General features: G+C 44.7%; 1 protein-coding gene across 3 annotated transcripts in view; it reads left to right on the plus strand.

Moving 5' to 3' along the window:
- LOC144146097 (aromatic-L-amino-acid decarboxylase-like) overlaps positions 1-14735 on the plus strand; it is a 173436-nt gene that overhangs the window by 152578 nt on the left and 6123 nt on the right. Inside the window, exon 16 of one of the 3 annotated variants that reach the window (XM_077678039.1) lies at positions 110-2774. The exons of the other annotated variants lie outside the window; for them this stretch is intronic. Within the exon in view, the coding sequence (XP_077534165.1) occupies positions 110-184 (75 nt within the window). The 3' untranslated portion in view covers positions 185-2774. Of the gene's footprint in view, positions 1-109; positions 2775-14735 lie in introns of those variants that run through there. 3 annotated transcript variants of the gene reach the window in all.

The following is a 14735-nucleotide window of genomic DNA, read 5'->3' on the forward strand; positions in this document are numbered from 1 at the left end:
GTATTTTGCACCGTTCTCTTTGGTTAAGCGTGGAGTGCTTTTTGGCGATAGTTTGTTTTCCGTTCGCCCTGCTTACCTTGGATGCATGGATGTGAATGATATCTTTCAGGAGCCTCATCACACCGTGATCGACACCACATACGACAGCTACATCAGCGTGCCACACACAATGACGCATGGATGACTTTGACTCCTGGCACACTTTGCTACTGTGCACGAAAAGCTGTCCCCTTCACTGCTATCCACCAGTGGCTACGCATTCGGCTGCGTCGAACTCTTGCACCCCGGTCTCGTTGCATGTGTACCACATAGCATGAATGCGACCCTTAAATCTGTCTTACCGCTATGCAGCTACAAGGGTAACAACATGTGATCTAACCTGCCACATTGGTCGAAATAAAAAGCAGCACCATCACACAGCTTATGCAAACAATGAATGGCTGTCTCTAAAAAAGTGCACTCTAAAGTATTTTACCTGGAAGGCGTTGATCAGTCCCTGTAGATGTGATGTCACTGAAGCGTTCCAGAACCTCACTCTAAGGATTCCACAAGCCGCAGTTGGCTACTGTGTGCTAACGTGCAATCTTGGTAGCCCCCCTTCCCGACCATAAGAAACACACTAAAATCAAAGCAATGTCATTGTCATGAAGTTACCAGTATCTAAGTGGACGTCAAGTATTAAATAAGCCACCCGCTAAAGTGTAGTGGGAGTTGAGCACGAGAGAGACCGAAGAATATAACTGTCTATATCATGGTCTCTAGCATACAACTGACGTCGGATTCAGAATTACAAGTGCCAGACACACCAAATAAAAACCTCATGCCTGACTATAGGGTGCCATTAACTGTGTGCTCCTTCCCTTAAAATATTCAGCACTCATTGCACATATTGCACGCATGCACCTATGACTACTTGTAGGCAATGAAACTGACGACATATTTGTGCATGTCTAAGAGTGCATAAGACATCACACGTTGCATGCGCATGCTATGATCCCTGCAACTAGGTGCATGAAAACCAAGAACTGTGCGGTGTGCCTTGATTTTTTTGTTTCTCCGTGCTGCTTAACGAAAGATTGTGGAAATGTCGCTAAGATGTGGCTCCAAATTTAATTTGTTAGAGCAGTGTTCTTAATAAAACAAGAACGTAGACCTAAGTAACAGGGAAGTTGGAAACACTCATCTCTCATATTCTTCGCGCTATTGCGTGTGTCAGAGCGTGTTTACTGTCATTTTTTCCCACTTGTTTTGAGGCTCTAGAACATGACAAAGGATTTTCTGGTTCTGTAATAACTTGCAGAATACCAACTTTGTAATTTGTTAGCGCTTTACTCTTAATCAAAAGAGAACGCGACCTCAACCGGAAATGTTGACGTGGACGTAGACCTAGGTAATACGGGCTCCCGTTGGAAACACTCCTCTCATTTTTTCAGGCTATTGCATGTGTCGGAGCACATTACTCCCATTGTTTTTTACTTGTTTGTGGTGCTTTCGCAGAACGTGACAACTTAGTTTTTGTTTCTGTAATAAGTTGTAAAATTCCAGCTTTGTTTTTTGCAACCAAAGTTACAAAAAAACCTCGTAATTATTGAACTAACCCAGGCGTTGATGAGAGACAAAGTACGACTGGAAGCGCAATGCGATTAACCATGCGTATATAATTCCTTCGTTCAATTAACTCTCTATGCATTCCGGGAAAGAATAAAAACGGCTCCTTATGGTATTGTGAGCTGTAGATCAAATAATATTACTGCGTAGCTGTTATGCTTGCTTGTGCCGGCCCTTTTTTGTAAGGAAATGCCAATAAGACATTCTTCAATCTTCTGTAGCATTTCAAACAACGTTTTATTGAAGAAAGGCGAGGCGAGAACAACTTAACACACCGGAGGAAGCGAAAAAACATTCTAACGAGCTCGAAAGTGAGAGTGGAACCCTAGTCCAGGTATCCATGTGTTGCCCTAGCCGTCTTCACCCATGTCACCAGGGGAGACTGGTCCTCCAGTTGACAGCTGGAGGACCAGTAAAGTCGACAGTTCGGCTAGTTAGTGTTGATACATCGTTAAGTAGCGCTTCAAACAGGACGAAAGCAGAGCGCTGTCGTGTGTGTCGTCTCTGCTTTCGTCTTGTTTCAAGCGCTACTTAACAATGGCCAATAGTGTCTCCCTCAGCTCAGGAAAAAAAACCAATGAAGAGAGGTGGTAGGGCTGGGTTGTGTAGGCATTCCTGGGGTATGTGTTGTATGGTGTTGAACTGTTAGAAAAATTTGCATTGAAAAGGGTACTGTGTAAGAAAAAATAATTGCATACCGGGGCCTGCATTAGGAGACATTAAACTCTACAATATCATGCCGCTATAATACCAGGCACTAAACCACCCCTGGTCTTTCCCCCAGTAACACGTACTACGCATGCTCGTCTAGCGCACGTCAAACAGTCCGTTATAAACAAATTTCTATGTCAGCGAATAAACGACGAGCCACCTGAACTTGGTGTACATGATTAACCCGTCGAAACATTACACTTCTAGACGAGTATTTGCTGGCTTCCATTGCTTATTTTATTCCAAGCCCTCTTGGAATAACACTGCGTCTAGTTTGTGTGGTTGTGCTGCGGAGCTTTGAATTAGCTTAGATGCATTGAGATTTTTAATGTTTTATTTTGCTGTGCCTAAACTCCTGTTAAAATTGCTTTTATTGTTTTCTAAAAAAAACTTTGATATGTGCTATTTGGTGCCATTTTTCTATCAAAAACCTGTAACACATATTTTCGTTCATACTTCACTGTTTTGCTTACTACATGTGTATGTGCATAGAGTAGTCGGGGTACCTCAGGGTAGTGTCACAAAGTGCTCACGGGAGCGTGGATAATCACATTAAATTGTGCTTTATATTTAAGCTTGCTTAGGAGATTTGTACAGTGCTATAAAGATAATGCTGTTTGTGTTATCTACCAACTGTGTCCTGTATTTCTTTTAAATGACATTGTACATTTTTGTGAACATGTTCTAACTCCAAAGATATGTGCAAAACTCAAAACTAAGTATCACCAAATAACATTTCCTTAAATTGATACAGACTCTGCCTTAAGAACGACGTATAGACGTTGTTAGTGTGCTGTGTGTATACGTACAGAGAAATATATACGCCAAACATCACATTTTTCAGGCTAAGCAGCAAGCTCATGGAATTAAACGGTAGACCCATGCGCGTCCGAGTAATCCGGTTTCCAAGTTGGAACGGCAAAATAACTAGCAGGTTGGACGCGCGCGGGAGTGGCCAATGCGGCAGCTCATTCGGCAGCAAAACCGGTTCTCGAGGCGGAGACGCGAGCGAGGACGCGTCCTTTTGCGCTCATGTGTTCGAACCTCTGCCAAGTAGATACAGCTTCGTCCGCCCATAGAACCGACCTATAAAACCTGTAACCAGATGTCTTCTCTGACAGCGCAAACTGCCGCACTGTAGGCCCATGTCACGAAATTCTTTTAGACGCCACGACCAACCAACGAAACTCAATGAATGCCCCCCAAAGGTGGTGTTGAGTTAGTCGCGTCACTAATAAAAGACTCGTACAGACAAGTAGTGGGAAGCGGCTACCTATGGGGACTAAAAACGTCAGAGTAGAAAAAGCTTTAAAAGGAAATGCGACAACCTTCCGTCGCCAATAACAGCTTTTCCAGCTTTCAGCTGCCACCTCACGCCCGTCTTTCTATTACTGCTGCAACCGCTTAGTCAGTTCAGCTCCTCAAAAACCCGTCCGCATCCCCCGAGAGACCAGTTTTTTCGTGAAAAATTTCAAATGCCAAAGTCTACTGTGGGAAACCATGCAGACCGTTGGTTGGAGCCACAACTCAGCCATCTACACGTGGCGTTATTCAAGCGAAGGTATGTCGCTTACCACACGTACTTTAGCAATGGCTTTAAATTCTCCTTCTTGAAGAAGTGCCCTCGCGCGCCGCATCGCCTGTGCAGCGTTGGCGCCTTAATACCCTACAGTCAATCATCAATTGAAGAAGCGTCCTGTAGCAGACGCCCCTTCTGTCGCTGTTGCAGAGTGAGACCTCTTTCGGGCAGGTACAAGCGATGTAAGGCTGTAGTTGACTTTCTAGTCCTACTGATGAAAGGGTACGTATAGAAACATTCAGAATGTCTGTTCGATTTGAGCAACAACCGTAAGTAACAGCCTGGTGAGGCACACGGGTGTGACAAAGCCTACAACCGTCTACATCGAGAGTTTTTAGCACAAGATATGACAGCACAAGTTGAAACATACACACAGAAATAATAGGTTGACTAATGGTCGCAATAGTTTCTGTACCCTGAACACTGTTTCTCTGAGTTGTATGACCATTCTGGAAAATGGATTCCTCCAGAAGGGAGCACTTCTCTAGTAGACTCCGACACGTTTGCCAACAGCAAGGAATTCCCAGGAGTATTGAGTTGCTGCATGAACAACGCGATGGCCGTCACGAATATTACGCACGGGTATACTTCTGGATGAAGTAGAAGGCCTACTAATGCGTCTTTGCCGTATGCAGCTTCGCTATCACACTAGTACCATGACACTACAAGCATGACAAGATTCACGACCACCCGCGTCATCTTTTCATTCATCTTAGAAAGCTACTCCATCTCCAAGTAATTCAATCTCCTAAGACCTTAGGGCAAAGAGTGGAATGTAACACAAACATATACTAAGAAATAACATAATTAAGACGCGAAGCGGTAGCATCCACGCTATCTTCACTTTTGGCTCTCACCGTGACAGCATCATTGGGCAGCGATATCTAGTAGCTCTCCAAGATTCCAGGAGGAAATCTAAATGCTAAAGTAATCACTGGCGTGTGTTCTCTCCTCGCGCCAAACTCACAAACACAAAACTCACGTATGACATGTGGTAACACGATAAACACCAATAGATTAAGGTCATAGATCACATAGATATTGAGCTTTTTGCGCAAAGTAGTAGGAAATAACGCCATGTGGTAACTCAGTTGTTTTGTAATTAAGGTAAATGTATATTTCTGAGTATGGCAGCAGTATCAGAAATTGGAACACGTACGTGCGCTCATGCGGACTGCTGAAGTCCTACATCTTCCTCTGGCGCTCTGCGGGGGGGGGGGGGGGGGAAGGGGGGGGGGGATTATGTGGGCTTCGATTGCTGTCTGTTGGGAATTTATGAGCCGCATTTACACAGCCACAGAAAAAGCAAACAAAACAATAAAGATACATGTGCACACAAACAGGAAGCACTTTTGCTATTCTTTGATAGATGCATATTGTAAGGAAATTTGATGCCATGTATACAGTCATCCTTCAGCCTTTATAGGAAACGTCAGCGTCTTCCTGTAACCTGCTTTTAAAGGAGCCATGAAGAGAAAACAAAAGTTTGTTTTATTCGAAAGATTAGGTGTTTCATATTACCCCAAGCGCTTTCCCGGAAGCAAATGATGCTTTATTCACTGATAAATAAGGCAATTTAAGCCAAAATTTTAAATCTCCCGCTAAAATTGAACATTCCGTGACGTGTACAATGGCGTCATAGAGCCGGTCCATGAAACAGATACTTAGTATGTCGACTCCATATAGCACCCACACGCGGGAGTCGATCGAGACGGCGGCCATTTTAAAAATACTAGTAAAACCTAGTGCACCCGCAGCCCTAGTCATGGAATCGCCTGATCCGGAAAACAAAACTCTCGCCGAGGAGCTCGGGCTTGCATTTAACAACCTCACACCACAAAAACGCTCAATGCTTCTAAGTGCACGAGCGGCAAGGGTTGTGGGATACGCGGTGGACGGGAAAGCGACCATTCCGCGATAGCCACAACAGACGAACGCCCAGCCGTCGGCACCGCTGCCTCGTCAGCCCCGTCGCGACGGACGAATATAGACTGGTACGTATGTGCCGTATTTTGATTACGGTTAATAATAGTTCAATTTCAGTAGCAGTATCACTTATGCCAGTTGGCCGGTGTCTTGTATGGAAAGCCGTTCGCGCGAGCTCTCTGCTTCGACCAGAAAGATACGAGCGTCAATGCGCGGTGTTTACGGCATTTTTTTCCCCAAGGTCAGAGCGATTTGACGAAGTCGGCAACGAGCGCCAGCATGTCCCAGGAGTGAGCTAACGTAAGGGTCCCTGCCGTAACTGAACAAACTGAAGTTTTCAGTGGTTGTAAACTGGAAACGAGCTCGTAACGACAGCAGCAAACCAACACCATTCGAAACTTACGCGACGACTGGCACTATCTCGTCGCTTCTTGCTGTTCCTTACTCCCCTCGTTTCTATTTTTACCTTTGCTGGTTGGCGATATGACGGCCAACCTCCTGTGAAGGGATTACGATACGAAGCAAGGTCGCGGCTGTGCGTGCTGGAACGGTTCGTTGGCCCCGAAGAGCCTCGAACCCGAAAATTCGTCTGCGCGACGGCGAGATGTCGAGCTCGGCCGGCGCGCTAGTTTCGTACGCATTGGCGCACACGCTTGCGAGTTCGTTCGGACCTTCAACCGTTTACTCCACCGTTCTTTGTCATAAAAAGAATGTGCAGTATGTTTCACGGGCATTTAGCTCGCTATGCAAGCTGTAAGCCCTGCCTAACATGCGTTTGCTTTTGCCGGCCTCCGCCAATCGCAGAGCTTAGCCCATGTGACGGCATAGGTTCTGTTGCGGGAAATGAGCTGGTGGGTCGCATGACCATTCCCGTTTTTCCTAATTATGTAGCTTATTTGAGCGAAGTTTGCGTTATAAGTGGTGTCGTTATGGTTCTAACGAGGCAATCTTTCGAATGAACCAAACTTGTGTTTTCTCTTCATGGCTCCTTTAAGCAGTGTACAGAGGACGCCCAGTTCAGCATTACGGTCGCTACAATTCAACATCAAGGTTTCCGGCCCAAACATTTTCAGTTATTGGTGGGGAGACTGGTGCAGATACATGTAATGTCACAACAGGCACTGACATCATGGAGGACGAGATGTAACCCTTGACGCCACAAACCTGACACGTCGTCCCTTTCGGTGGTAACATTCAGGTATGACACGTTCTGGGACACCGTTGATACCGACATAAGTGTAGTACTGCGTGACGATATACTACTAAGTGTCGAACTAATGCATCCCACAGTCGAGTCGACATGGACGCGAGCGTACAATGCCCACAAACGCTGTGAAGCATGAACTTGAGAACAAGCGCTACAGCATTGCACTTAAATAGGGAGATACAATAATTAAAATGTGTCGCGGGCACTACATTTCACCGAAATATTCCAGGAATAAATTCTGAAAGACATCGGGTCCTTGCCTGAGTGACAGCCAAGAGAAAATCGCAGCAAATAGCACCGCTGACAGGTGCACCGACTGCTATAGCCACATTAAAGGTCACTGCCTGCTTTAAAGGGGCCATGAAGACAAAGTATACAAGTTTGGTTTCGTAGAAAGACTGCTCTGTCGTGATAACAATGATACCGATTTCATCGCCAACTTCGGAAAAATAACGGAGATATTAAAGAAAACTCGTGGAGGAGTGGGGACTCACTAGCCAGTTTCCGGCAATTTTCTATGACGTCACAGAATCTTGTTTGGGCGATTGACGGCGGCCGAACTGATCAATCGCCAGGACACATGACGAGACGATTGCAGTGGGCCACTAGTTCTGTTTGATCGAATCACTTGAATGCTAACCTGCAGTTAATTAAGACCCTGAAAATTTTGTTTTTAGTGACGGCCCATATGACGTCACTCGTGCCGATAACACGTCACGGCGGCGCGAAATTTGAAAGTTCTGAAGTATTTCTTGCGTTTTTATCGGTTAAAAAACGTTTTTCGCGGCCGGAATGGAGCTGCGTGAGGTACTGAAGCCTAACTCTTGCAAGTTAACCAAAGTTGTATTTTGTCTTCATGAATCCTTTAAGTGACCGGATCATATTCGTGCAATTGTACACACATTTTGGTTTCAATAAAATACAAAAGACCCCTGGTGCCTTGTGGCATCAAAGAGGCAACGTACTCTCGCTGAAGTTTGTGCTTCACGCTCAGTATTCAAGCTGTCACGATGTATTAAAGTACTTATTCTCTGTCGCTGAACCAGGGTGGTTCTGAGGGTTTAGTCAAGCTTCCGTACCTATCCCCGTTATATGCCGTTATGTCAATCTTCATATTTTAAATTGGGGCCCTTTACATCCATATCTTCTTTTAGTAGAGTTATACTCACGTCATATCTTTTATCCTATAACACGACACACTGAGGGACCTCCGAACACAGGTTTGGCGCTCTTTGGCTTGGGATGTCCTTGAACCATAAACATATTAACGGCATTTCCGCCAGACCAGTGCCACTCGCGCTAGTTTGTGGCTCTCCCACATACACCTGCGTTGCTCGCCGGTTCATTCTTCGTGCAATGCTAGCTAAATCCTGGTGGTTTTTTTGTGTTCAATACATCACTTTTCTTGCACGGCTTTACCTCAACTAAAAGAACGGCAGCTTAACGTGAGCTCAGATGTTGGTTTCGCAACCATGCGCAACCATAATATTTCCGTCAAGCAGACACGGTGCGCACATTGATACAAATAGGCACACTGCTAAAATGAAGCTTTTGAAGCGAAGAGGAACGTAAACAGCTGTTGTATTTTTATTTCAGAAACCTACACAGGCGCATACTTACACAAAAGATTGCCTAAAACCATCAAGGATGCAAAATTAAACAAAACATTGGTTTATTCGCAATGGCAGAAGGTACAATGTAGCGGCCGGGTAAATGTTCGAATTTCTCAGCCCGTTTTGCGGAAAGGTGGCGCTATTTGACATCGCGTGTTAGAGTTACTGTATATGCTCGCGTATATACAGTAACTAAATCGCGTGTGCACCACAACGCCGAAACTACCAGGATGGCACAGGTATACTTTTGGCTAGGAAAAACTAACGATGGCTTTCCTATTTTGGCGGGGTAGACATCAAAGCGCACAGAGCAGTGGCACCGCCGTCGACAGAAAAATGCCATCTTAAAAGCCATTTGTAAATTAAGCATGCAGTGCCCATTATACCATATATCGCTTCAACAGGTTCCACTTTATGAAAGTATTTCTATATTGCATCATTAGAGTGGCGCTATAATCTAAGCTTCGATCTTTTCACTTTACTTACGAAAAATAAGTTGCGTCTGAAATTTGTGTAAATCATCTGATATGTCCAGAAAACTTGCCGAAAGATCTTTAGAGCTTATATTTGGCCCCATATTCCGGCTTCTTTAATACGGCACAGGGGTAAACTAGTGGAATCGGCATGGTGAGTGCCCCACAGCTCTGTTTTTTATCGTGATCAGGCTTTCACTGATCGAGCGTTTGTTGTTAACAGTACAAGGGAAAGGTTTAATTTGAATTTAGGGGTCAGCACTACAGAAACCAAAAAGAAACGGCCTCGTTTGGCACTTTTTTAGAAATAGGCAGCTAAAAGAGGCGAACAAGCAGAAATGATATCGTAGGGTTTGTTTTTATTGCTGAGACAAAAAAAAACGTCAATCGTTTTCTACCGAACCTCCATGTTTTCTTGTCATCATTTCGATTAGGCATTATGGGAAAGAAAACAGGTACGACGAAATTTTACTACTCGGAATTGGCGCTGAGAAGTTATTATTGCGAAGCAATTATTTTAAACTTTTAGCGTTGCTGCCTAATAAGTTGCGTTTCAACCCTGATTGTTTTAGCACACTACTCAAACGCGCAATTCCATGCATGCCCTTCGTGCATGCGGCTTCTTGTGTCACGTGCCTGAGGCGTGGGTGTTGACGAAGCGAAGTTGGGCGTGAAATCAGATGGCGCAAGCGAGGAGGGGAATAATCGTCAGTGCGCGCTCACATGATGGCCGTCTTACCACACGCTGTCAAAATGATGGTGAGAAGCTGTCGTACTGCAATGACATTACCTGGTACATTTAAATGAGGAAAACTTTTCCTGCTGATATGAACGGTTTTGGGAAAATAGATCAGCCATCGACTACATAAAAGTACTCGTCTCGTTTTTAGAAGACTTGCATAGCGGATATGTGCCGCTCCAGTATTTCTAGTCATAAAATCAGCATTTTTCAAAATTCAAGCTGCGTTAAGAGGGCCATGCAGACAAAATACAAGTTTCTTTTATTCGAAATATTTAGCGTTTTATGGTGCCCTCAGTGATTGTCCGGCAGTAAAAGACATTATTCACCGAGAAATTAAACATTTTAAGCCAGAATTTCAATTCTCCCTCTAAATAGTGTGTTTTCGTGACATGGACAGTGATGTGTCCAGAGTAGGACCTTAAAACTAAAGACAGCCTGCTGACCAGGGCTACTACCATCTGGCAGACGTCCGTTTGGTTACCCTGTTTATCGCCCCCTTTCATGGATAGCGCTGCAATACCGCTGAAGTGCCAGTTATGCACTTTGCTTCTGGCCGGACTTCTGCAACTGCCGTATTTTTTATAGGATTCATACTAATCGTTTCCCACAACGTAAGCTGACTCGACAAACATGGTCATGTAAGTAACCAGTGTTGTGTCAGAGAAGTTCAACGCGTCCGACGGCTGTTTTAGGCAGTGTCAGCCGGCAAAGTGCCGCAAAGTGTTTACATGTTCGCTCGTAACTTTAATCCTTCACTCCACCACTCGTACTGCTATAAAAAGAATGTCCCTTAAATTTAAGCGCAAACAGCTCTTCCGGCGTGCTTATAAGCCCTGCCTAATTTGCGTTTGCTTTTACCGGCCTTAGCCAATCGCACAGCTGAGCAAATGACATCATAGGTTCTGTTGCGGGAAATCACCTAGTGGGTCGCATGGCCATTCATTTTTTTTTCAAATTATATAGCTTATTTGCGCGAAGTTTTGCGTTGAAAGTGGTGCCAGTATGATTCTAACGAGGCAATCTTTCGAATGAATCAAACTTGTGTTTTGTCTGCATGGTCCCTTTAGGGGCCGAGATGTTTTCGTGTTGGGAGCCTTGTTAAGCCCTTTACTACTTATCGTGGCACTCATCCACCTGAAACCAGATCGAGACATCTGATCTTGGCGGTGTGGCGCCATCACCTCGTACCATGCAGCAAAGTTTAAAAAAATACTCGCAAAAATGTATGCACACCTTTCGCCCAAATGACTGCTCCTACGCTCGGAAAATTGTTGCGATAGCGTTTACTGGCAAGCCAGTGGCGCATTGCTCATTGATACCTGAACAGGAAGCAATGGCGGCGCTTAGTTATCTCGAAGAAATTGGTGTCTGTTTAGAACAATACTGCGATTTAGAACAATACTGTGATGCTCACAGCCCGATAAATTGAATTTTTTGCACACAAAGAACGTTCACCACTTTTTTTCTCTTTTTTAATATTTCTTCTGGCCTATAAGGCTTTTGCTCTCTTCTCTTCTGCTCTCGAGACCTGCTAAATGGCACATCGGCGATGGCATGCCAGTAGACATCTCGTTTTCACCTTTTAATAGGCAGCTCCCCTCCCCCTCCGCTTACACAACAAATCTACACTTGAACGTCGACCTTGCACATTACGAGCTGAACTCTCCTACTCTTTCATTTGTTCCCTGTTACACTGTCGCAGTAGCACTTCAACTACGCACAGATAACCCCGGGTGACCGCCCAGCACACAAGGCACACGCGCTGTTCGTAACACGACAAGGATTCGCAATGACGAGTGAAAAAATAGAGAGGAAAGAAACAGTAACTAACGTTTGTCAGAGAACTCATGTGCCCTTCGAGATAATTTTAAGGACTCTGGAAAATGCTGCTCTCCAAGATGTTTTCAGCCAAGCGATAATGCCCCATTGGAATAATGCTACGTTTATCGGGGCACTCACATGCCCTTCTAGGTAATTTTGAAGGACGCGGGGAAGTTAGCTTCTCTGCGAAGCATTTATATCCTGGTGAAAATTGCCCATGAGAATCACGCCAGCTATGACGATATAAAGGGGCCATGCAGACAAATCCAAGTTTGTTTTATTCGAAATATTTCGTGTTTTATAGTCTTCCCAGTGCTTGTCCGGATGCAAACGATGTCTTATTCACTCAGAAATTAATAGATTTAATATAAAATTTTGATTTTTCCCGCTAAATCATGTGTTTTGGTGGTCTGCAATGACATCACATGAACCGACCGCTCTGCAGCCGATTTCGAAGCCTTGTTTACCGTTAGGGAACCCAGATGGCGCCACCACACCGCGGCAAGCCGTTTTCTGCTTTTGGTTTGTTTTTGACCGTATTTACACCTGGCTTGTTTTTGTTGAGGGAGAAAATAATCGTTTCGTGAAACAGTGCTCGCTCGACAAATATGTACAAGTTTACTTGCGTCAACCGGCCAGTGCCGTCTGAAACAACCCCAAAGCCCCGCAGACCTGTGCAGCTGAACCAAGCATAGTGCGCGCAGTACCACCAGCTTCGATGTTTACGGTACTTCCATGTTTACGTGTGCTTTCGTAACTTCCACTGTTTGTCCCACCATTCTCACTGCTATAAAAAGAATGTGCCCTACACTTCAGCCCAAATAGCTCATTCGGCAACCTTATAATCTAAGCCTAATTTGCGTTTGCTTTTGCCGGCCTCCGCCAATCGCAGAGCTGGCTGGTATGGCATCATAGGTTCTGTTGCGGGAAATGAGCTACTGGGTGGTATGCCCATTCCCTCTTTTCCTAATTACATAGCTTATTTGAGCGACGTTTACATTAAAAGTGGTGTCAGTGTGATCCTAACGAGGCAATCTTTTGTATAAACCAAACTTGGGTTTTGTCTTCATGGCCCCTTTAAATGCGGAGTGCAATCAGGCTAATATTATTGTGCTATTACGTTTAAATTTGATGAAATTTATGAACATCATTTTTATTGCTCCCACTGTGAATCGGGTAACACTGTAAATCTTACCTCTGGGTGGCTGAGGCCTCTGTCAGGCCACGTGCGACTTTAGCCTCAGCCTCCCCTTGGTTTCGCAAAGATATATAAAATAAAAAATACGGCACTTCATTCTCGTTTTACGCTGGTTTTTGAGGGTTTATGTGATCAAATTTGTATGTAGAATTATCGGAAGCGTGAACAACAAGTAAAGAGGTACCAGCCTATGCACAATGACAGCTCACGATTGTTTCCAGGGTAATCTACGAAGTAATGCGCATGCGCAGGAGCCGCCGAGTGCAGAAGGTCAGCCTCGAGCGCGTCATCATCATCCGCCGAAGACGCGCCGGGGCGTATCATAGCTGCCGCTCTGTGCATACGCTGGCACCCGCTTCGTTTTTGTTAACACTTTTGATGACTGAACGGAGATGTCATGGAAGCCATGTACGGGGCAGTATTAAGAGCGGTGTCGAATGCGATGGCGGAGACGAAATGTGTTGCTAGACGAATTAACGCACCTGGAATTAGCCATGAACAAAAGGCTGCAAAATTAAATTTCCTTGTGAGCTTTCTTTCTTTATTAATTTCAGCTTATTTATTTTCTGGAATGAAGGAGAACCACCAAAGGGAGAAGTAAGCATGGCGTCCGCAATATATCGTTTCAGTGGGTGTGGAGGGCCAGGAGGGAGAGGGGTGTATCTTGGATCAGGGAGGTTGGAGCAAAATTTGTCACTTGATGTGGTATATATGCTAGCCGTTTTCGGAACATACGGGTAAAATAATATGTATGTCGTTCTCTGACTCACTAAATTTGTACATTTACTTTTTTTATTCACTTACATTCAAACGCGTGGAATGTACACTTGTGCGAAAACACGGGAAAACTACTTGTACCCGACCCATGAGCGGAGCAGGTGTTCCACTACGAAACGAGCGAACATATGCGCACGCAGAGTGAGAAAAAAGATGATGGAGGCGAAAAGCGAAAACTCCCCTCTGTCGATGTTTTGACGCACGTTAAATGAGCCCAGGTGGTCGAAATTCAGCTGGTGTCCTCCGCTACTGCTCGCCTCATATCCCAGGTGTAGGTTCGGCAAGTTTTACACAACTATTAATCAAATCAATCAATCGATGAGCAGGGCAGAAAAGGTTTTTAAGAAAGCAGCCCAATGCAAAAAAAATTACCGCCTGGCTCTCTAACTTTATTTTGTCCGATTTTGTTTTCTTTATGGGTAGTATCCCTAAGTCGTCACATATTTATATACCGCAACGAAGGGTTTTTGAAGCCACATTTAGTTTGTAGTTGACTGTCAATACTGCATTTGAAATTGCCCAAACTGTGCATGAACCGTCCACGGAAGTGATTGCCCATCTCCGAAAGCGTTAATTATCCCCGGTTGATGTTCTAGATTCATCCGCAGCAGGCTTTCCTTCCCAACGTGTTGCTCACAGCCAACGCTGACAGCGACTGCCTCATGAGAGTTAAGGATAAAACTTCGATGCACGTTCCGTGATCTGTAGTCGGTCCTTTGGGATAGCGTGCTATAGCATACGTGCTAAAATACACCACCGCATTCGTCGGCCTTTCACGTCCCTCCAGAACGAGGGAATTCCCTATGCTTGCGAGAATCACATTTGGTTTTGTAGGTCGGCACCGCCGTTATACATACATACGAAGGAGTTTGGCAAACATGTATACGGCAGAGAAAGGGGAATGCAGCCGTTTGTAATAATTAGAGGCCGGAACTTTAGGCAAAATTCCGATGTTTCCCTTGAGTCCGTATCAAGCGTATTTACATATTCGCATGAACTAAGGGAAGGAAAGCCTTTTAAGCAATAGTTTACAGTGCCTATAAGGGCCTATATTGAATATATGGGCTTTTTAGCGCCTGT

The sequence above is a fragment of the Haemaphysalis longicornis genome, unplaced genomic scaffold (assembly GCF_048455015.1).
Source record: "Haemaphysalis longicornis isolate Haplotype H1 unplaced genomic scaffold, Haemaphysalis longicornis Haplotype H1 scaffold_7, whole genome shotgun sequence".
In the NCBI taxonomy this organism is placed as follows: Eukaryota; Metazoa; Arthropoda; class Arachnida; order Ixodida; family Ixodidae; genus Haemaphysalis; species Haemaphysalis longicornis.